The 23,933-nt window shown below is 39.2% G+C and overlaps 3 protein-coding genes across 4 annotated transcripts; 2 read left to right on the forward strand and 1 right to left on the reverse strand.

Moving 5' to 3' along the window:
* Positions 1–5,325: 5,325 nt before the first annotated feature.
* Positions 5,326–7,074, reverse strand: cmc2 (C-x(9)-C motif containing 2). 2 transcript variants are annotated; one of them, XM_083940563.1, is made up of 5 exons: positions 6,801–7,074; positions 6,541–6,605; positions 5,776–5,846; positions 5,616–5,687; positions 5,326–5,503 (listed from the first exon to the last, which is right to left on the reverse strand). In XM_083940563.1, exons 2-5 carry the CDS (start codon positions 6,575–6,577, stop codon positions 5,420–5,422), a joined length of 264 nt encoding a protein of 87 aa, XP_083796689.1. In that variant the 5' UTR covers positions 6,578–6,605; positions 6,801–7,074; the 3' UTR covers positions 5,326–5,419. The 2 variants fall into 2 exon arrangements, with proteins under 2 accessions (XP_083796689.1, XP_083796690.1); XM_083940564.1 differs by lacking the exon at positions 6,541–6,605 and having other exon boundaries at positions 5,776–5,892.
* A 2,091-nt stretch (positions 7,075–9,165) lies between these two features.
* Positions 9,166–12,685, forward strand: cenpn (centromere protein N; the record flags this gene model as incomplete). Its single annotated transcript, XM_083920096.1, has 10 exons — positions 9,166–9,336; positions 10,058–10,103; positions 10,229–10,288; positions 10,580–10,653; positions 10,785–10,958; positions 11,060–11,161; positions 11,731–11,785; positions 11,937–12,046; positions 12,223–12,346; positions 12,573–12,685. 10 exons carry the CDS (start codon positions 9,166–9,168, stop codon positions 12,683–12,685), a joined length of 1,029 nt encoding a protein of 342 aa, XP_083776222.1.
* A 4,121-nt stretch (positions 12,686–16,806) lies between these two features.
* atmin (ATM interactor) lies at positions 16,807–23,287 on the forward strand. The gene is made up of 4 exons (XM_083912348.1): positions 16,807–17,011; positions 20,369–20,494; positions 20,837–21,036; positions 21,133–23,287. The coding sequence occupies exons 1-4, from the start codon at positions 16,982–16,984 to the stop codon at positions 22,913–22,915; spliced, it is 2,139 nt and encodes a 712-aa protein (XP_083768474.1). The 5' UTR covers positions 16,807–16,981; the 3' UTR covers positions 22,916–23,287.
* The last annotated feature ends 646 nt before the right edge of the window (positions 23,288–23,933 follow it).

Below are 23,933 nucleotides of genomic sequence, written 5' to 3' on the forward strand. Positions count from 1 at the left end.
AAATAGTTTCATTGAGGTCAGGATTATTTTTTTTGAGGGAGAATGATATGTTGAAACGCGGAACACTGGAAGCTTTAAGGTAATGCTAGCCCTAAATATACAAATGTGTCCGTTCTTAATCAAATGGGATTTTGTGTTGAGTGCAAAATGACTTTGGGCGATTAAATTAATTGATGACACTTATCAACATGGGAGGATTATTTATGGGTTTCATCCCATTTAGTTTGAGCCACATATATTAACCGTTAATGCAGTACTATGTTGGTTCATATGTATAACATGGCTTCAAGTTATCAATGCAGATAGCTACTTTGTGAAATGCGTGATCATCATGTTGTTATTACCTGGCAGTTATTGCTTGGTAGTGTATATTTTTAGAGCACACAAAAAGAGATGATCGTTTCTTGGTCCTCATGTTATTCACATTGTGACTACACTACTTGTCAGTGATCTATAGTGTGGAAATGCAACCGTTGTGTAGCTGGAGTCGACTTTGTCCTTAACTGCATGTGATAAATTCAAGATTTCATGACGTTTTATATTGCGACGTGTATTATATTTAGGGATCTATTTTGTTTCACAAAAGAATGTAGGTCTCTGAAATGTTTCTTGTAAAACTGAAGATATTTGTCCATTTTTTGCAGTGGTACACTTGCAGTACAGACTTATGTATAATGTAGACTGTTCTGTGTAACTGATTGCATGTAATATACTGTACATAGAAATGTGTTGCCTGTCAGAATACCTTATATTTCAGGGTGTGTTGTGTTTTGTATAAACATTGTAAGTATTGTTAGAAATGGTAGTTTATTTTTGTATTTATTTGAGATAAATGTTTGGATGTGCAGTGCCATGTGGTTTCCTTTGCTCCAAAAGTCCCCCTGACTCTCTTAATCATCCTTTCTAAATGATCCTATAAAATCTTTGATGGATCAGATCATTTATCATTTGAAAACCAAAATGTGTAAACACTATTGTCACTTGATTGTTTACCTTTTCGGTTGACATGATCAGATAGAGTATTTTGTTGGAAATTCTCAGAGGCATGCCAGTTAATTTAATATATAATGTGTTTTCACTGAGCGTTATAAGAATGAACAGATGATTAAAAAGATTGTCTTTATTGTATTTCATATTTGTCAATTTGAAGCATATAATAGCATATTCAATGCTCAATAAGGTTGTTTTAATGGTTTTCAATCACAAGTTTTATTTGATTGCAGGGAATAATTCAACTTTTGATGAAGCATTTATATTAACAGTCTTAAGTCCTCATTCAGTACTCAACTAAAAAAAGGAAAGTACACTTTCACTTATGCTCATGAAAAATAAGTTTGCAGATGCATTATAGTGCACCTGGATGTATCATTTTATCCTAAAGATGTTTACAGAAAACAATAGGCAGTTTTGTGACCAAAGACTCCACTAGGCTTAAAAAATCAGTCTGTATTGTTTGGATATTTTTTCAACAAGAGGGTTCCCTACATTCTTGGCTTAAGGGTCCCAAAAAAAAGTAAGAAGGACGTGTGCCACTCATCACTCAGGTCCACTGAGCGTTAATCACACTCAGCCTTCAAGACATGGATTGTTAGGTATTTATTCATTTTAATTTGTAATATTTACAAATTATTTTCAATGTATCAACGAAAATATAAAAACACACTTATTTACTTGTTTTGAACTATTAGTTCCTCTTTTAAGCACTGGATGCAAAACCCCCCCTCAGCATGTGTTTGAAGTGTGCTTAATAGTAAAATATTTAAAAAATAAGTTGTAACTAAAAAATAAAAAAACTTCTCATACTTGCTCTATTATTTATTGCGAATGATTACGTTTTGACAGGTTTTCTGTGTGTTTGTCTTTTATAGCCACGATATCATGGTGTGTTTTATCATTCATGTTTTTCTTTTCCTCCTGTCCACATTGTCTCAAAGCAAACCTTGGGGTGCCTTCTAATTTAAACATCTGTCAAAGATTGATCCATACATTGTTATGGGTAGCATTAGCTGCTTCAAATAAAGAAACCCTGCATTCAGTGTGTTTTTGTTTTACATCTCACAAAATGCTTTCCAGGCATTTGTCGGTAGTTTCCTATTCATTTCTGGTGAGTTAACCCAACCCTACCCAACATTCAGCGACCCTCAACATGCCTGTGATTCAAAATGTCAACGTCACATATCAAACCCCCTGTGATACCCCTAGTAGTAATTATCAAGCTAATATTTACTAAAACAATAATTTGATTAAAAAGAGAATGATTGTCTCCTCTACTGGCTGTGATAAGGCAATATTTAACAAAAGATTATTCAGATATGAGCTTCATTCTGAACTGTTTTCTGGTCACATCTTACAGTGATGCTGTCTTGAGGAAGTAGTCCTGCATGCAGTCCTTCTTGTTGATTTAACAGGCCTGCTCAAATACATTTTTCAGTGTTGCGGCCTACTCTAAAATTAAAAACAAACAAAAAACACAGAACACCATGGGAACAATACCCTATATGGTTGAAATGCATCCAAGTTTAAAGGTTCAATTACTAATGATTCTGAGCCCTCAACAGTAGAGCCAAACCGATATATTGGTCAGCCGATATTGGCCTATCATAGACATATTTGTATCGGCATACCTGTGATCTCTGCGGATATGGAAATTAACTTTACAGAACATACAATGCATAAAATGATGCTTGGGATGATTTTGAAATTGTGTCATTACATATGTTTGTGGAGCAAAGTTTGGTCAGCAATTTACTGATAGTGAACATACAGTACTGATGTATAGTTTATTTTTATTTATTCTTTATTTTCTCCGTTCATCTCTACAATTGGTTGACAATGTAATACATTGTATATATAATGTATATTATGTTCAATATTGTTTAATAAAGTTATTTCTTTAGGAAAGCAGCCTTCTTAGTACCTTTTATAGAGTCCTATTTGCACAATCCACACAGAAAAGGTCTATTTTCCTTTCAGCTCAGAAATTCACTATATCGACCATCAAATCAGTCAGGCCCTTACTCAACAGCATCTCACTGTATTCACTCAGCAAACAGAGATGGCTCAGCTGTCATTTCGTGACCTAATTGTGAACTTTCAGTCACATGAGAACCGAGGTCATCTACCAAGAGCCAGCAGACAACCAATGAAAGATCGAGAAGACCAACCTTAGACAAAGAGAGGGGTCATATGACACGTGACTTAAGGTTCCCATTTAGGTACAATGGCTGGTATGGTATCTTTTATCAAAAGTTATGTACAATTGTTTTGTGTTCTACAAAGCAGCATTTTGAGAGCATACACTTAAAAACTCAAAAACATCATAGAATTGCAAGCATTATTGGTAATGTTTAAAGCTAGAAACAGAATTCTACCGAAGGACATACAAAGGTTGTTTATTTTTATATCAGAGGATGCAAATCATAGGAGAAAGTTTGACTTTAAACATCAGTGTGCACGGACAACATTAAAACAAATGTGCTTATCTGTTAAAGGTGTAAAACTGTGGAATTCCCAGGAGGATGAATTGAAAAGTTGTCAGAATATTTTTCAATATTGAATCGTATAAACTTGATGAGTAGCTGGACTTACGTATTGTATAAACCTTTATATATGTTTAGTATTTAATTTGGGTAGGAGACATCAGGGGAGGTCATCACACGTCTGTATTATGTTGAAAAGGAGCAGACAAATATAAGAATTGTATTCTTCTTATCTGCTCCTTTCCATTCATGTAAATGTTTAAATTTATTGTAATTGTGAATTGAATTCATCACTGTGTGGACAATGTAATGAATAAGCATTTTCCTGAAAGGAACAAATAAATACAAAAAAAAAAATCCTACAAATGTCCAGTGACACCAGCGATCAGTGCACCTGCACAACCCCCTGCAGTTCAGAACCTGTTTAAGCAAGTAACCTCATTGGGTTAGGTTTAGGAAAAAATTGTGTTTTGGGTTTAAAAAAATGTGTGAGTTAGGTAAGTAAGATAAGTCACAAAATAATTTAAAACAAGTCAATGTTGATTTTTGCCTTCACATGGTACTACACCACGATGCTTTTCTTTTTGCTTTGTTTTTTATACTAGCCTATGTCTCCTGACTTTGTCTTCAGAGGCAGCTCTGAACGTCCAGGCCCAAGATTATGAGTTATATACAAATTAAATACTACATTACTTTTCATAGGTATAAGTACGGACAGTGAACGAGAACAGCCTGTTAGGTGACATGACACCTTGTCCAGCTCCAGTTACTGAATGAAGACCTTGAGATGCAGCTGAAATCTCTAAAATATTAATAACTGGACCTTTGAGCTTCAACTCTATTTACACCTCAATCAGGGTTTCTGCAGGGTTCACCAAGTTAAATCTAAGACTTTTTAAGGCCTTTTTAATGCCATAGAATTCATTTCAATACCGAAAACAGGCCCTTTCCTATTATTAAGGCATGAGCTTTAGCTACTAGTAGCGACAGTGCTTGTGACATCAATCCTGATTGTAGTTTATAGATGTATAAGATCTTCCACAAAAACATTTAATACCCATTATTAAAAGAGAAAATACTTTGGACTCTTTTGATGAAACCGACTTTTCAAGGCCTGCAGGTCCTGATTGACACTTTGTTTTACGATTACGCACCCCATCGAAGAATGGACTCTTAAATCAACTGATAGTTTCGCTTTATTCAAAAGCAATTAAACTTGTAACGTATGATTCCCCATTCAAAAAAAATGTCTAAACAATGAATGTGTTGACATCGAGTGTCAAACCCAGGCACTGGTCACCATTGTGTGTTTTTTTTTGTTTTTTTTTATACATGCATCTCTAATACTCTAAAAGTGACTCTTCGTGTTTTCATCAATAGGAAACAGTACCCGAATATTCTTGAGGTGTCCTGACAACTTAAAAGGAATGTCCCTCAGCTCCACCAATCTCTAATCCTGACTCATCAGATGGTTTGTTACACAGAAACCATCTGAGCAGGCCTAATTGGAAACTGATTGGAAAAGGGCAGGAGCTTTCAAAACATACCTAGCAGTTGATTGGATGAAGATGAACAATCTATCAAACTCTCACCAAAGTCAATCAGGAGAAGAGAGCAGGCGTATTTCTTTCAAGAAAAGCCTTGCATCTTAACCATGCCATTGCTGGTATAAGGTCCCAACATTTAAATAACCTTGCCTCTCATCTAATATCACAATAACATAGAGTAACAACAACACATGACATTTTGACCTGTCAATGCTAATGTAATCCGCATTCATCCGAATGTACAAAGAGAGAGAGGTTATCTTCCTCTGTCTCGACGTATAGTAAGAACAGCAGGGAAGGCCTGTTGCACAATGCCATGTTTAATTCAATGTCCCATTATCAGAATACTTTAAAGTCGTAGTGCCGGTGGCAAAAATGCAGTAAAGTGTCCCTTCACAGCTGTTCTTTGGGACCTTCTTTCACTCTCCTTCTCATCTCTTGTGCATGCTGCTTGCTGCGTTCTCGCTTTTCCAGTCTCTGTTGAATGGTGAAGAAACAAGACAAAACATTGTTTAAAAAACAACAAAACTCAGCAGTCAAAGCACTTGTTGCATGTTATTCCCAAAGTGCATAAAAATAACTGACAGACCTCTTTCTTCAGGCACTGACGCATAGCGCGGTCCACATCATTACACGTGCCAAAGAACTTCATTACATTGTGCTAAGGGAGACATGAAACAAGATTTATATCGTTTTGTTTTCAGTGTATAAGAAGCAACACATCAATAAAAGTATTCAAAGTGACGTACCTCGGTGTGGCACTGCCTCAGATGAGTGATCAGTTCATTACACTCATCCGTGTGCAGGTGAGCCGACAGGTCAGGGTGCATGCTGAGTTAAGGGCTTACTTTAACACTGCGGCAATACTGAAAATCCACAAACAAGAGGAGGACTGAGTTGACAATTAACTGTTGAATATTACTGTAAGAGATGTTATTTGGTGGCAACTAATTTGAAATTTGCCTTTAAACCTTAATGCCTGAATTCAAAATTATATTATCTTATCACATCTTATACAGTTTTGCTTTCTGCTGTACTGTATTTTTCAATGACCTATGAATATGTTTAAAATATGGTTTATGACTTATTTGTGTATTAAGTCTATTAATTAATCGTGTCTATAAAATGTCAAACAATATAGTTAAATGCTTATCACAATTTCCCAGCGCCCTATGTGACATCTTTAAATTGCTTGTTGTCTAACAGGCCGAGAGATTAAAAACAAAGGAAAGCAGATACAGATTAAACAATGAATCAACTTGAACAAAAGTATGATTGACCACTTGTTTGAGCACTTTATCTTGCTATAGACCTTTCAAAGATGTAAACATAAACATTCCAAATGTGGCCGAATTTACTTCTTGATGCAGTGTATGTGAATGACATCGACTGGCAGGAAGTTAACAAGGACCAAGGCTGTTGCCTAGCAATGGAAATCCATTAAAAAGGTCTATACACTATGCCATCTCAGCATTGTTAGACATGTACAAAAGGGCATGTTTTCTAAAGGATACTAATGCCTCCCCATCCCTCTCCTTCCTGAGCTGTCATTGTGATGATGGGGTTTGTTTTTGTTTACCTGCACAGGGGCAGAAAGAGAGGCAAAGTATACAACAGTGTGACAAACCACCTGCATTTCCTTAACAACGCAGCCTTCACTAGAACACTCGAGATCAGGGTACATGCTAACATAGGGTTGTAGAATTGTACATCATGTATATTGTATATCTACTGGTTTATTATAAACTAGTTACTATTACGTTTCATAACTTACCAGTGGGAAGGCTGTGTCATCTGAGATTTTTTCCAGCAAACCTCGATAAAAAAATATCTCGTTAGCCAAGTTAACTGTCAGCTAAGGTTGACGTTAAACGTTGTAACAGCGTAAATCCATACACTCAAGCACTACGCAGCAGGGTTTGGTCTTTTTTCCAGGAGAATAAAGGCTCAGGTTACTATATCTGCTTTTCAATTTCGAATAAACCTGCTGGTGTTGTACTAGCATGAATGTCACCCACTAAAACAGCAAGGACCCGGAGGACATGTTGCCTGCTACAACACATGAAGCTTTCGTAACCAATTGAGTGACAATGGGAAACAGCGAATCGGCGTCCGCCTTCTTTCTCAACTCACCAATGGAATGTGTTCTTTTCAAAAAAAGGCGGGACATTTGATGACGGAAGTTTGAAGGAGATAACAGATGTTTCCCTGTAACGTACTTCCGTTTTTGCTCATGGATGCATTTGGGATGCTTTTTATTTTATTTTATTCTTTTGTTGATTTTTTTTTTTTTTGATTTGTCTCAAACACTCAACATACTTTGACAGGGAAAAAAATCAGATCAAAACATACAATAAGAAACACAAACAGATTAATCAATTCAATTCAATTTCAATTTCAATTTCAGTTCAATTTTATTTACAGTGCCAAATCATAACAAAAGTTATCCCAAGACACTATAGAGTAGGTAAAGACCACACTCAATGACTTATTTATGGTTTACATAGACCTAACAATTCCCAATTGAGTAGCAACAGCAATCTTGTGTATACAGTGGAAATGAAAACCTTCCCTATAACAGGCAGGAACGTCGGACAGACCTAGCTCTATGCAGGACGGACATCTGTCTTGACAGGATGGGGAGGAAGAAAAGGAGAGAGAAAGAGAGAAAAGACAGACAGATGGACAGAGAGAGACAAAGACAGACACAAAGACAGACAGAGAGACAGTTCAAGAGATGCAAACAACCACAATAGTAACAGTAACTATAATAATATCTATAGTCATGTGAATATGACTTACATGTTGTGGCAGTTAATATAGTAGAATAATAGAAACAAGCACAGAAGGTGACAGAATATGACAATGATAATAATTATGGTGGTAAATATGATCAATGATGAGTAGTGTTAATAACAGCTGTGATACAATCAGATATATTACTGATGATATTTATATGGTTTTAAATATTATAATTTATAAAACTAATGATATGAATAATAGTAATAATAGCAGCAGGGAGCGTCATGCAGGACCACGGCAGCAGGCACCACCACAATCAGCAGAGACCTGCGAGAGGACAAAGCACACACAAACAACTCTGGGGGAAAGGTTGAATTAGTATTCTGATTGATTCCATCAAAGAAAACAACAACAACAACACAAAGTATGCTGTGAGAAGGAGCAGGTCTATTGTCAGTTATGGACAACAATGCTTAATTAGCATGATTCCATTTAACAATGTTGTGTCTCAAAAGCATTTGATAGATTTCTGCACAGCACTGTTCATTGCTAGTGGACAGAGTTTCATTACTTGTTTCATGATGACTGGACTGGGATGTGAACAAACTAAACAGTTTACAATGAGCACCAGAGAAAAAGAGAATCAGCAGAGTAATATTTTCAAATGTACTTTGACAATGCAAATATATAAAAGGTACCGTATCTTCCAGAGGAAAATATTCTTACTTTTATTCTTATTTTTACTGCACTACATTTATTTGAAATCCATATAGTAACGTTCCGCTAAGACTGGTAAAGAAGAGTGATTTCCCCTCGAAACTTGTCTTTAAATCGAAGGTTACCAAAAAATAAAATAAAAATTACACACTATTTCCCCTCCCATTAATTATCTCACACTACGATAGGAACTTGATCCTAAGTTTGAGAACCACTTAACTTTAATACTTAACTGAAAAAAAAAAACATAAAACTAGCTCAACCTTGACCAGCTACAGCAGTAAAATGCTGCATCAATGCGCAGACAGATGTATGACACTCGGGCCATTTTTCTTTTACTTTTGACAACTTCTGTACTTTTACTTGAGTAGGATTTGGAATGTTTTACTAGTAATTGAATATATTCCTTTTTTTATACAGTCTATGATACTCTCACATTACTGTAGTGGTGCTGACGTACTACCACCCCGAAGCAACAGAGGGCGCTAGATGACGCGCATAAGCTTTTCGGGCATCATCTGATTGGTCGATGCGTGAGTTCTTTTGTCGGCGGTTTGTTTGTAATTCTGCTGCAGTCTGTGTCCCGCGGTTGCCACCGTCAAGCTTTACAAAGACATCAGTTAAATAGAGCTCTTCCAGGACAACTGTTAATTTGAGATATCATTACTGTCTGAGAAGGAATGGATGCATCTACGAAATGCTTACTGCAGCGACTCGTGAGACTGATACCGACTCAAATGCTGAGAACAACGCTGGACAAGTGGGGTCGTTTGACACGGGAACAGCAGCGGTCCCTGGATTGTACTCGGTCGAAATGGGCGTTAACGGAAAAACTGCTCGCCATTTGCGAGGTAAGAGGCGCCTTTCCTGAAATATAAGATGTTGTGTTAAATATACAGTGTAAAAAAAACTGGCCGCCTGATAGTTAACCAAGCTAACAGCGACGGGCGTGTCCAGACTTTTGTGACTGGGGTGGCACGAGTGGGGCACTGATTTGTGCTGGGCTGGCATGTAGTATGTGCGTGCACACACACGTCGGCATCCCATTCAACTATATAAGCCCTCCGACTATTTGTCTTTGAGACTGTAGTGAGCTCAGTTTAGTCTAGAGTGAAGGTGCTTGTTGAATGTCCTAGGTCTCTAGGTTGTGGTTGTTAAGTTTCATGAGGCTTTGAGTGCTGACTGAAAATGCTCTAACTACAATTAGATGGTTACTATGGGGACTAACATCATCACACATGAATACAACTGGGCCCACTGAATCCACAACGGTCTCAGCTTTCCAGTCAGACCCAATTTATGTCATTCAAGACTGTGTATGGACCCCAGTATGCAGAAATATTCAAATGGTCCATTTTAGAGGCCAAAATACCACATTTGTTCTGCATAACAATAAAATGCATGTCCCCCCCCCCACCCCCGAAACACCCATGCTAACAGTATGTTGTGTAACTAGGTAACTACTATATACTTCTCAATACACTTTAATTGAAATCAATCTGTACGTTATGTAGCTAACGATGGTGTGGGTTTGCTGTCTTTTTAACACCACTTTTTTTTTAATCTGTACAGGAAAATGAGTTTGCAGTCAAACACCTCACAGAACTTGAGATGATATGTAAGTCACATGCAGTTATTTTATTATTTGGACTAGAACGCCAGGGGTAACCTAGCTAATTTAATGTATACCATGCCAACTCAATAACGCCCCTTGTGTCCCTTTTTGGCGTCATTGTCTCTCAGATATCATTGACAATCCAAACCAAAGAATGTGGTATGCCTTCCAGCTCATGGACCCTGAAGGTATGTTAAAACACTATACCCTTCTAGTATGGAGGGCTTAACTCTGCAGCTTTTCATTCTAGGATCAGGGCTTTCTTTCTGGTTAAAGTTTGGTAACTTTAATCAGCCATCCTGCTGTTGTCTGGGTCATCGTGTGTTTTACAGTATAAAGCCAGGTTAACATTTTTGAACATTGTATGGTCCTGTCACGTATATGTTTCATTGTGTTTGTTCCAGGGAATTAAAGCTATTATCATAAAGTTAAGTTTACTAATCAAATCCTTATTGTCCCTTTATTGTTTTGTTTGCCAGATGATGCTCACTCTGTAGATCTGCTGCAGTTCAAGGAACAATTTAAATCTCACCTCAGAGAGCTCATAAAACATGTAAGCCAGATATTTTCCTCCGCACATAAGTTACAAAATCTTATTATATAGTTGCCTAATTCAAAGACATTGAATGTGCTTCTCTGTGTTTAACATCCTATATTAAGTCTTCTTCTGACATTGCATTCAAGGTGTCTGTCAAAATAAAGAAGCACACAGATGAAGCTGTATGGATTCGGATTGCATGGGGAGACACCTTCTCTCTGCCCAACCACCTAAAACCAACATACGTTGTTCACCATCTTCAGACCCCTTATGTCTTCGTGACCAGTCTGACTTCAAAGCATAAGCCCATGTTGTCCCAGGTGAGGATTTAGTTTTCCATTCAATCCATGACCGTGTTTGTACAGTTGCCAGGGTTGTGTTTGTTTCCCATTCCCCTCTAAGAGAGTGATGTACTTTGCAGGCCATGGCTCTGTCCACCAGACATCAAGCTTTCAAGGACGCTAACCTCAGTGGACAGAAACTCACTGCCATTAGGGACCTGTTGATGGGGCAATACCAACAGGTAAGCCATTTTTAACTACACACCATACAAAGCTTGGCCTTCCCCACACAATCATACATTGGTGATAAGAATTGTTTATAATATTCCAGTCTCTGAACTCTGCAGGTACTGAAAGATTTTCTTTAATCATATTGACGTAAATGGACCCCTGATTACATTATATTTTCAAAACTATGTAAAAATATCTATCTTACGTATTGTTCTATATCATTTCTATCCCAAAAAATAGTGCGTGAACTGCTTAACGGCAGTACTCGCGTCATTTGGGCGACATTATACGCTCTGATCTTTGCACGTTATGTTCATGTTGCAATAATCGTCTTAATAAAATGAGCAAAGATTTTGACCGTATCACCCTTTTTGTAGTAGAAGCTTGATTTATCCCTATGTTTAGTATTGATAAGACAAAACTTTATAGTGTCACTGTTTGTGTCTAGGGAGCCACTGAACAAAGAGGAAAATGTTCATTTATTATAAGGCCTGAAGATTTGAAGTTTCTTTGGAAAAGCTCAACTGTACAAAACGTTTGAACTGATGGTTACTATGACTTTTGTTTTGTTTGTTTCTAGGTGTTTCCAACCATGTATCCCAGTCCCCTTGCAGAAAATAATCAAACTGTCTCAAGTATGTTTATCAAATAATTTGAACCGAACAACCCTACTGAATTTTTTTTTATAAACATTGTTAGCTTAGCGTATTGGATTTGGCCTTAATGTGTACGTCTGGTAGAATTCAACATTGTGTTTTTTTAATTTGGCTTTCTTTCTATTTACAGACCCACAAATAGAAAGAGAACAAGCTGAGACTGCAGCAAACAGACTTCAGAAGGCTTGTGAGACCTTCGGTTGTGGGATGTTACCTCAACTAGAGTCTGCAGTTTACAAGGTGTCCTACTGTGATATGCTTGTGTTTAAAATTCTAAGTTTAAGTTTGAATAGTTGGTTGTCAAAGAAACAAAAGGCATAACTTGCTGTCTCACTACATCAGTTCAAAGAAGAAAAAGGCCAGTATCTGTTTGTGCTGTGATCATCTAAATTATGTCATGTGTGTTCTTTCCTCAGCTGCAAACAAAATTCAGAGACCGCACCAACAAGACCATGACGGAGCGAGAGGAGCCCTTCAAATGTGTTGTCAAATTTGCAAGCACCAACCTCCTGGAGTCACTAAGACACTGTGCATCTTCAGGTACTGATCCAAGAATTTGCTATCCATAGCCATGTGTGTTTGCAACACTGCAACTCAGTAAAACTTTAAACAATTTTGGATGTTTCCTAATTCTGGCAATTCCATAAATTACCACAAGAGGGCGAAAAAACATACACATACCAAAAATATGTCATAGTTAGTGCATTCAAATAGTTAACCCCTCTGTCCCTGAATTATTTGACATTTTAGTTTTTATATTTTACAGGAATTGCCTCCACTCCTGTCACACCTCTGCTCTCATCTATCCCCCAAAAAGAAAAGAATTATTTTGTCATCACAGACAATGTCCCTGGTCCCCCATCACAACAGCAGAAATGATGGGTGAAGGATTCCCAGTGTGGATGGCCATGTCAAGTCCACCTGTGGTGTGTTTTTACCATTCTGTCATTGCTCTCCTTGTTCAACAGACATGGCTCCCAGGATTAATTTTATTGCTGTTTATGTGGCAGAATGTTACTGCCACTGATTTTTTTTTTTGTGAGTCCAAATTGAATATAAAAGCAGGATTTTTAATTATTCTCCAAGTGTGTAACTTGTATTCTCTTCATGTCATTTCAGCAGTGTTACTTTAAAAAAGTAATAAGTTATAGTTACTTCTCCTAAAAAGTAACTGAATTAGTTAAATTTTAAAAGTAACTAGTCACTACGGAAAGTAACTGTTGCATTACTTTCAAGTACATTTTTTTAAATTCTAACGGAACTTAGAATACATGTGTATGTTGAATTATTTATGATAAGTCAGAATATTCTAATGACATGGACACCATCTGTGTCTTTTCTCTCTTTCTCTCTCCTTTTCTCTTAATACAATAAATTATTAACAGAAACAGCGTACACAAATCTAAACTATTTTAATGTTGCTGAGGGACAAAGTGAGACTAGCCTCAATCAAATTTCATGTATAATTGTAGATATTATAATTACTATGTTTATATCCTTTAAAACACACAAAAATCCCCATTCTTAAAAAGTTTTCCAGTCACACAGCCTCGGCTCAAGAAATATTTGCGTCCACACCATTGAAACTGAGCCAACACACTGTAGTACACATGCCAGGCCTATATGTGGTGCTGTATCCCTGCCACAGAGATACACCAACAACGGTGAAGAAGAGACACTTCTCATTGTGATTGCCATAGGCACATATACATAGACGCCACATCGACTGTTGAGGGACGTGCCCATAGAGTGTATAATGAATTGTTTCTTCAAACGTTGCACCGATTATTTTCTTCAAGTTGTGAATCTGTTATTATTATATTTGATATATTATCATTATTGCTGTTATGATTAAATTAGTGTTATTATTGCAATTGTTATCATATTAATGTCATTAATAATGTAATTAAATAATGAATCATTTAATAACAACAATAATAATTATTATTAATATAGCCATGGGATCTGTTGTCTCGATGTCTGCTGTCTTTACAAATCTTCTGTCAGAAGCTCCTCTGTTGATAACATTAAGTATAATTTGTATCTGGGTAGTAAAATCAGCGTTTTCAAAATATCCAAACACACTATCATAGCTACATGTGTGATGTTTTTAACAAATCAATATATTTGGAAATCGGTCCAAATTTCAGTGAATAATTCTACTATGCGATTGAGGTGTACCTCTTTCCTTAGTAGTTTGATGCACCGCTGCCTCTGCTAACCTTGTTCCAAAATGGCGCTTTAGGCACATCCCTCCGCAGTCGATGCGGTGTCTATGTATCGAGGGCCGTTCTCTCAACTTGATCAAATCGTACTCTCCTACAGGAGCATCCATCTTGTCAAACTGAAATTAAACACACCTGCCCTCGTTCACTTCTGCACAAACTATCATAGATCCACCAACAGCTGTAGGTTTAGCGCTGTACTGCTTCTTAATAATAATCAAAAATATCTTGTGATGAAGTTGATTTCTACGGATGATTGTAATCGCCTGCACCATCAGCACTTTGTAAACACCTGCATCATATTTGATTCAGAAACTTCTATTTGTGATCTGTATCATTATTTTGATGATTAATATTGCAAAATAACATTCCATGAGTTTAAACAGAAGAAACCACACAAGTCAAGTATACTGTAGATATACAAACTTAAATGATTAGACCAAATATTGACTGCAAGTACTAATTTTTTAGTAACTAAGCTATCAATGAGCTATCTGCTAAATAGACAAACAGCCCACACATTTAAGAATACAGACCTATAATAAGATATTATTTATAGAAAACCGAAACTGAAAAGCATGTCAGAGAGTGAAGTTTTTTAATGATGAGAAAAAAGTTTATTTATGCATATTGTTCTTTAGTGGTGAGCAATCGCAGAGTTTTAAAGCCCCTGAACACTCTCACAGTCCTGAGAAGAGGTCTAATCAACTAGTTAACTGAAAACACCTGTGTGGGTGTGGCTTTAGGTCCATTACAGCCACCTACTCGAGGATGTATTCTCTTCCAACAAATCCATAACTACAATGCATTGGGGTTGATATCCACCACTGGAGGGACCACCATTGTTCACTCGATCACTCAGCCCTCTGAGGGTCAGTCTGACCAAGTTCACCTCAGTTTTTCAGACTATTGGGACAACCCTCAAGATGGCGGTGGGGATTCCCCCAAGGGGAAGTGAACATGGGCATGTTAAACCACTATTGGAACGCAGCATATGCATGCTTTCGATTTTGTCAACACCACCAATCCAACTCTACCTCTGATTGGCTTACCATGAAATTATACTGTACCCCAGCCAGTCATCATCATTTATGCGGTTGTCCCCCCCCCCCCCCCCCCCCCTCACCAAGGAAAAACTCTTTTTGCTGCTGGGCTAAGAGATCTAGTTGATCTGTTGAAAAACAGCTTAAGTGAGCTTATAATTATAGTAATGCGCCACATTTTTTGGCAGTAATGGCGTTATGACAACGGGAAGTAGTGCTAGTGTAGTGCTTTTCTTTTTTTACTACCGTAGAGCAGAAAATTATCTGTGCACATGCATCTTTGCATCAATTGTTAAAATAAGTGCTGCAGCGGGCAGGCTGGCTTCCAACCTGCGGCCCATTGCTGCATGTGGGCAGTAGGGAGAACTGTCTGTTGTGTGGATGAGTTTGGTTGTTGGTAATGGACTTGTACTTGTATAGCGCCTTTCTAGTCTCCTGACTACTCAAGGCGCTCTCACAGTGTTTGTCACATTCACCCATTCACACAGACATTCACACTGATGGCAGTGGACATCTACATATCTAATCTATCATCTAATCTAATGTAACCATTCAAACCATGCGCAGCACGGGGAGCAATTCGGGGTTCAGTGTCTTGCCCAAGGACACTTTGACATGTGGACCGGGCGAGGTGGGATCGAACTGCCAATCTCTCGAATGGAGGACAAACCATGTTACTGAGCCACAGTCGCCCCGTCGTTGATGACCACCAGGGACCTCTCTATGTACAGTTCCTGCAACTCGATCAATTGACTACCTTCAAAAGTTAGTGGAGTCAGTAGTCCCTCTTTTCAGTGCCCAATTCTACGGCAAATAAGCCTATGTAGACCCTAACCTTACAAACCCTAATAAAATGCTAAATTGAATCAGCAAAGGGATAGGCTTGTGCCACCGGGGAACATAGGGATGACCCCGACCCCGACAGATTATCCAGTAGATAGGGATACCTATTTCTACAACTTTGTACATGACGTACCACCTCAGTAAATATCAGGCTCTCTCAAGTCCCACCACTAAGACCAATTTTCAAATAGAGCAGCGTTGGCCGACACTATTAAGCTATGGACATGAAGGTTTATTCCTAATCAGAATCTTCAGCCACAGACACGCTGTAGGAAGGGGTAGCATCAGAACTGACATGTCAGTGTTTTCAAACCAATCATTTTACCTATGCTTACTTTTTTCCATCAAACTTAGCTCGTAATTTGGCTCTTATTACATGACTGAACTATGTGATCGAACGTACCAAGAGGTGTCATTGATTTCCTACCTTCCAGTTACCTTGCATTCTTAAAATGTGGTTGAGACACTGTAGGTAACCTATCACAGCTAGGATTGCAAGGGGTGTACATTTTTGGTAAATTGCTGGAAACTTTCCCAAAACAAAAATATGACAGGAAATGCTAAACTTACATTTCAAGGATCCTAAAAGTCTAAGTATTTTTCTTAGTATTATTTTTATCTAGTAATTAATGTTTCCTTTTTTATTTTGGAGAGTCCTTCAAGTACCACAGTTTGAGTACCAGTGGGCTATGGGATAAATAAATACTAGCTAATAATACGAAGTACGACTAGAGCGGATGTGACGTAGGCTCAGCGGAAAGTGAATACGCAGCCTTTCAGGCAAAGCTGAGGGACGGGTTTCCACTACTCACTCAATGCTGCTGCTGGGGCTCTGTCAAAAAATTGACTGTCAACACTGAAACATGGCTGCCTCTGTGACGAGCGAGGCATACAACAGAGATAACGCACATACAGACAGTTCGACATGTCCTGAAGAGTCTCTGTCGCAGTCACGGGAAATAATAAGACCTACCATCACGGAGCTGACCAAAGGAGTGAGGACAAACATCCTCTGCACCGTGAAAGGATGTGGCAAGATTCTCCCCAACACACCTGCACTGAACATGCATCTTGTTAAGTCACACAGAATAGAGGTAAATGCCTTCTTATCCCGGTTAATGCTCATAATGTTATGGTTAGACGTTCACGTAGCTGCAACGCTAACTTGGCTATGTCATTAACGTGAAAGCGTTGTCATAAAGACGCAAGTCAACCATTACAACTTGGTTATAGCTAACGTAACATAATGGTGATGCTTAGCAGTCACGACGGTGTAGTTGCCGCTGGGTTGACATTAAAAGTTCAATGTTATTTATTTGAGTGAAGCTTCGCAACGGTGCTGAGTTTATTTAGTCACATATATCGTTAGCGAGCTAACATTAGCTACATGGTAACGTAACTAGCTAACGTCACTTATGTTTTCAATTAATCATTTAAATTGCAAGTGATGATTGGTGCATTTCTCGATACAGGTCTAACCTCACGTGTAGCCGTTAGATAGTTTGTAGTTGTGGATAGGGATGTGGGAAGTAACGCAACGGTGTGCTAGTCTCGTGCCTGTGTTCCCTAAACTCTGTGTTCATTCAACCCTGTGTTCCCTAAACTCTTTGTTCCTTCAACTGTGTTCCCTAAACTCTGTGTTCATTCAACCCTGTGTTCCCTAAACTCTTTGTTCCTTCAACTGTGTTCCCTAAACTCTGTGTTCATTCAACCCTGTGTTCCCTAAACTCTGTGTTCCTTCAACTGTGTTCCCTAAACTCTGTGTTCCTTCAACTTTGTTCCCTAAACTCTGTGTTCCCTAAACTCTGCGTTCCCTAAACTCTGCGTTCCCTCTGCCCTGTGTTCCCTCTGCCCTGTGTTCCCTAAACCTTGTGTTCCCTCAGCCCTGTGTTCCCTAAACTGTGTTCCCTAAACTCTTTGTGTCCTTAAACTTTGTGTTCCCTAAACTCTTTGTTCCTTAAACTTTGTGTTCCCTTAGCCCTGTGTTCCCTAAACTGTGTTCCCACAGCACTGTGTTCCTTTTTTCCCACAGAAGAACAATGAAAAAGTTAGAAATATTAGGGACTAGAAAGAGTATTCTGGACTTTTCCCCTTCACTCATTTTTAATTCTTAAACTTAGGAGAGAAAACAATTTGACTCAGACTTAACCTTTTTTTCTCCTCACTTACACTCTCAGGTCTTGAGTAAAATTATGTGTGTGGAGTATGTCTAAACTAAATTTAATCCAGCAAAGTGCACAAATATAGACAAAATGAACGCTGAGTGTCCAATAGTCTCCATCTGTATACGTAATTTAGCCTTAACTGTGCTCTACCAACAAACACAATGTTGTGAGCTGAGGGAACATAGGGATCACCCTGTCTGTGAATGGATACATCTGTCTATCATTTTAAGGTAATGGTAAGGGTCTCTTCACCGCTTAAAAATATGCCCACTATTGATTGAGTCTATATCTAATATATAGTCTGCTACCAATGCAAATCAGTCAGCTAAGTAGAGGCAGTCAAAACATTTAGACCAAAGTCTGCTTTTGACCCTGCGTGGTTTTTATGTCCTCACTGGACTGGGCTTTTCGTCGGAGGCAGTAATTCACTGTTTCCCCTCCATGAATGAAGTTGTTTGCTGGGAAAGGCTGCCTTTTGTGTTTGCAATAGACTAAAAGCTCTTTGTTTGAAATAGGTGAATGTGAGAATTTGAATTAGGTCTTAGAAGTAGTTCATGTGACCCAACCAGAAGAGTTAAAAGGCCCAATCAGTGCATCTACTATATACATTGAAGGTACATCCAGGTATATTTGAAGTGTCAGTTACAGTCATTGTTTAAAAATAGGCCCTTTTCCCTCCAATGCCTAAATATCAAACAGACAGAGCTAAAGGAAACTTTGATAATCTATTTTTAGTTGCTATTCATGTCCATTAAGCCTTGTACTTAAACATTTCAGCCACTTTGAGAGTAACAACAAATTCCAATCCTGTGTTCTAGTTTTTCAGTACTTAGCCACACTTCCACCACAGATTGTGTTTCAAGTTGTAAAGAGGGAAAAGGAAGGGTGTGGCATGTTATTTTTAACCTACAGCTATGTAAAACTGTCAGCAGTGTAAATGGTATTCTGTTTGACATGATGGAAAAAAGTTCTTAAATGCAGGGGAAGCTCACTGTATGCTTCCTCTGCAATATTCATGAAGTCCGACTGCAAGGAGGGAGCGTGGTGTTCGACACCATATCCGTTTTATTTACAGTCCACGCTCTACTGCATCATTGCACAGAATTAATGTATTTGCTGATCACTCACTACCTGCTTCTTACTGGTCGTGAAGACTGATGTGTTTCTTTTGATCTTGTTAATTCAGCCCAGTTCTGACTCTTTTCATTAGTTTAATGTGACTGTTTTTGGCTTGGCTTTTACTTTCTATCATATCACTGACCTCAGCAGCAGAGAGAAGCAGAATTAGCCTATTATTCTGACTTCAGTCTCCCAGCAAAAGGAAATAACCTCAGTAATGGCCCCTCAAAAGGCTGTGGACTGACCCTGGTATGGCAAAGACAGCCAATCTTGACTTGCTCCCTCTTTTGAGCCTGCCAGCCACTAACCGATGACTAATAATATTTTGATATGACTCAGGCTTAAGCATACGACTAGATGATGTAGCTGAAGCCAACTGCAAGAACATTCATCGTTAGCAAAATGAGTGTTTATGCTAACTCCTTATGATGAACTAGAGGGGATTTACCAACTGTAGCTGTTCTGCTCCTTCCAGTGTTACATCAGATAGAGGTGACCTTGACCACTGGAAGGCTGCAGTATTAATGGCTGTTATGGGATTTGGTGGTTTTATCTGTTTTTAGCATGCAATATACATTTAATGCAGGTGCTTTCTTGTGTAATAACTGCTGTGCTGTCCATTGAATTTAAATGTACTATGTGCTGACAGCTGCTCCAGTTATGGAAAGCCTACTGTATATACAGGAATGCCATTTCTTGAATAAGGTTACATGTTTAATGTACATGTCAAACAAGGCAATGTACAACCATCACTCTTAATTTCTGCAGCCATAATGATGCCTCTGAAATATGAATTAAAAGTGGTAGGAAAAGACAACATTAGTAGTAGTTTGTGTAGAGTGTAGTTTACATTATGCACCTTTTTATAGCAGTTATATTTTGTTGGTCAAGTAAAACAACAGTTAATCAGCCAAAATATTTCTCATTTACAAGGTAAACCCATTTGATTGCTTACTTTGCTTTACTTGCCTAAACTTGTCCAATCTCTTAAAATGACTGGCAAGCATCACAGCATTCCTGTTGGTTGTTTTGTTATAGTAATAAGGGAATGCACTGTATTCTTAAACACTCACGTTGCCATGTTGTGTAAGGTATAAATATCCAAAATTTAATATTTCTCTGCTTTGCCCTTTTCTCCATATCTTTTGCTGGCATCGTCACCCCCAGGACGGTATTGTCAATCCCACGGTCAGAAAGGACATGAAGGGCTCTCAGAAGCTTTACTGCTGTCCCATTGAGGGTTGTCCCAGGGGGCCAAAGAGACCCTTCTCCCAGTTCTCCCTGGTTAAACAAGTAAGCCTTTCCTCCAATGATCTGGATGCAATCAGTGGAGTAAAATGATGAAGTCTCAGTTCTGTTGAATAGCTCCGAAAGTGTTACTCAGCATCACATGTTACAAAAATCAGTTTGGCATGAATAATGCAATACAGGTTGTTTGACTATAACCCAATCACCATACTGTTTGCATTAAATATTAGCGTACTTGTACTTAAATCATTTTAGATATTTAACCTCATCTGCAATGCAGAGACCAATTATTTGAAGAAAAAAAAACATGCTTTATACTTAAAAAGTAAAACTAAAAAGTTTAAAGCAATTGAATGATTCTGTACTATCTGATCTATTTCATTCTAGCACTTCATGAAGATGCACGCAGAGAAGAAACACAAGTGCTTCAAGTGCAACAATGGCTACAGCACAGAGTGTGACTTAAAGAGGCACACAGAAGACTGTGGGAAAACCTACCACTGTACATGTGGCTGCCCCTATGCTAGTAGGGCTGCTCTACTCTCGCATATCTACAGGACAGGTCACGAGATTCCCACAGAACACAGGCATGTACCTGCATAGCCCAGAATGACTTGTATTGGCACTTTGCCTTAGGTTTGGCTAAATATTAATTTGGCTTTCTCTGTATTGTTTCTTTGCAGAATTCCTCCAGTAAAAAAACGAAAGATGGAGAAACTGTTAAGTAGCTCTGAAAAGGCTAAGACCAACGAGTCAACCTGCCAGATCATACCTGCTATTAAAGAGCTGACAGAGACCTCTCTCCCTTCTGATACAGCTGTTCATATCCCAGATTTAGTGAATCAGAACTCCAACCCCCGTCAGAGCCTCCAGAAGTTGCTCCTACCAAAGCCCAAGATGGCTTTGGTCAGTGTTCCTGTGATGCAGCTGGCCCACCTGCCTGTCCTCCTTCCATCTACAGAAAGTGGGGCCCTGAGATCTGTTGTGCTGGCAGTAGACAGCCAAGGCTCCGTCAGCACCTTACATTTCCTGCCACAAGCCACAGGAACTGTGGTACCCCAACTTGACGCTAAGAGTTTGTGTTTCAAGGATAGCATGCCTACTTCCCGGTCTAGCCTGGGGCCCATTAGTACTGGGGTGCAGGTCAGTCTGGACACTGGAGGCACAGATGACTCAGCCAGCCTGGCAGAACAGCGGGGAAGAAGCACCTCCACCAACATTCAGACGGACAAATCGTACTTGTCCAAAATGCCAACAGGAGTCGGGGTTGGGGAGGGAATGGGGTTGTGCTCTGTGGTTGAGACTTCAGTGTCGTCCTGCTCCCAAACAGACATCAGTGTAAGTGCCCAAGTCCTACTGCCAGTCAGTGTTGAAACCCAGACATTCTCCTCCTGTGTAAAAGCCACCTTCTCTATTGGAGCTCAGACAGACAGTCAGTGCATAAGTCAAATTCCTTGCGCCCCCTCATCTGTCCCCCCTTACAAAACCAGGCAGACACAGACATATTTTGCAGTGCCACAATCAGAGGAGAAGGCTCAGGACCAGGTTATCATGTGCTCTGATTTATTCTGCAATGACTCCCTCAGTGTCTCCACGCAGACCGCTCTGGAGATAGATGACACCCTTACTGCTGCAGGAAGCAGTATATATGAGGACTCAAAGTCAGCTCGTGGTATGTGTTTTGGGGTGCAGACAGATGAGCTCAACTCAAACAACATGGCAGATAACCAGACCCAAACAATGACCTTGTTAAATGACCTAGAAAATATTCTGTCCGACAGCATGTCAGGCCACCAGGTGCTCACAGAGGCCTCTTCAGGCTGTGGGTCAGGTCTGGGATCTGTTCAGGAGCAACACAATGGCATTGACTTTGACTTTGAAGAATTTCTCAATGCTGTTCACATCCAGACACAGACAGAGGAGAGTGAGCTGGGAGTACTAGGTGGAGACACACCGCCAGAGTCTCTGGACATCCAGACCCAGACAGACTTCCTCCTGATGGATGAACTGGACCAAAGTGAGGGACCAAGTCGAGCCCAAGCCAGCGATCTGGAGTTATTTGATACTCAAACTCAGACTGACCTCAATTTCCTGCTGAATGCAGGAAGCCACATGCCCCTGAGCAGCATCCTACGACATTCAAGCTTTTCTATGAGCACCGAGTCTTCAGATACAGAAACACAGACAGATCTTCCTTCATTTTCCACAGGTCTCTCTGCTCAGACTCCTGTGAGTCAGGGTGAGCATGCAAGGCTGCTGAGCAGCACAGAGACACAGACTGTGACCAGCCATGCAGAAGGCCTGGGACACCTCTTTCTAACGAGCAACGAAACACAAACTGTCATGGATGACTTTTTGTCAGCAGACCTGGCGTGGAATATGGAATCCCATTTCAGCTCTGTGGAAACCCAGACATGTGAGGAGCTCTGCGCTCTCTTTCATCACCCCGAAAAACCCAACAGCTGAAGCCCTCTTAGTGAAGCTACCTAAGCTTTTGCAACACAAGTTTCTCATGTCTGCCTGTTCCTGTAGATGGAATCAGTCTATGCTGTCCTCCAGAAGACCACAGTCTTAGCAGTAAGAAGTGTTTGAAAATGTCTTTGAACATTCCACTGGAGGCATCATGTCCAGAGCTTTTCCAGTCATATTATCCTGACAGCTCTGCTGCACTTTATTAGCTCAACGGGCATGATTAATCACTTCCTTTGACAGTTTACATATTTATTTGCACATAAAGTAACATTGTACGTGTCTTGTCTAAAATGCCAATTTACTTCTATATTTCAGTGTATAACTGGTTTTCATTGTTTGGTCTTACTAGCAGCTTAAACTGACTCAAAATTTCCTCAGTGTTAGATCTGAACTTAAAAGGGATGGCATAGCTGTGTGTGGCTGTATGACAGCTTTCAGATATGCATATACTGCATGAAAACAATTTAATCTCAGCTGAACAACAAACAACATTAAGCATTTTGTGTAAGTATATGTTTGAAAATGTGCATGAAGCCTTTACTTGGTCAGCAGCACAGAAACCTCAAATACTCTCAGCCTTTGCATCTAATGGCTGCCTCGTTGATGTTGCCTTGTCAGCGTGCAGCATTTCTATACACTCTGAATTACATCCTGCAAGCTTTGCAGCCAGTGGAAAACTTGACCAGTGAGAACCTTTCAGCTTTTATGTTTTCCAAAATAAAACCCCATAAAGCTTGGAAGCGTGAACTAGGCACCGCTCAAAGCCGTGAAGATGTATCTCTGAAACATACCGCTACTCGTACAGATGTGTTCCAAGTAATAAGGAATTGTCTTGTCAGTTGTTGCACACCTTTCATTGAAATGTGATTGTGTAGTTTGATGTTGTGTAAACTTTTTTGGGGGCGGGGCCTTGATAGCTAAGCAGTCCAAGTCAGTAAGCAGACTGGGCTGTCATTGTCTTTGACTTTGTATGCAGTAGCAGTACTATCCAGTGATGTTACTGTACAGAAAC

The sequence above is a fragment of the Echiichthys vipera genome (assembly GCF_963691815.1).
Source record: "Echiichthys vipera genome assembly, chromosome: 1".
Classification (NCBI taxonomy): domain Eukaryota; kingdom Metazoa; phylum Chordata; class Actinopteri; order Perciformes; family Trachinidae; genus Echiichthys; species Echiichthys vipera.

Excerpts from the sequence above, each read along its gene's own strand:
- atmin (XM_083912348.1), top strand. The coding sequence starts at position 16,982 with ATGCATCTTGTTAAGTCACACAGAATAGAG. Across the intron at positions 17,012-20,368 it reads TTAAGTCACACAGAATAGAG|GACGGTATTGTCAATCCCAC; the intron begins GTAAATGCCTTC and ends CGTCACCCCCAG. Across the intron at positions 21,037-21,132 it reads GAGATTCCCACAGAACACAG|AATTCCTCCAGTAAAAAAAC; the intron begins GCATGTACCTGC and ends GTTTCTTTGCAG.
- cmc2 (XM_083940563.1), bottom strand. The coding sequence starts at position 6,577 with ATGACAGCTCAGGAAGGAGAGGGATGGGGAGGCATTA. Across the intron at positions 5,847-6,540 it reads AGAGGGATGGGGAGGCATTA|ACCTGTCGGCTCACCTGCAC; the intron begins GTATCCTTTAGA and ends GCATGCACCCTG. Across the intron at positions 5,504-5,615 it reads GTCAGTGCCTGAAGAAAGAG|AGACTGGAAAAGCGAGAACG; the intron begins GTCTGTCAGTTA and ends ACCATTCAACAG.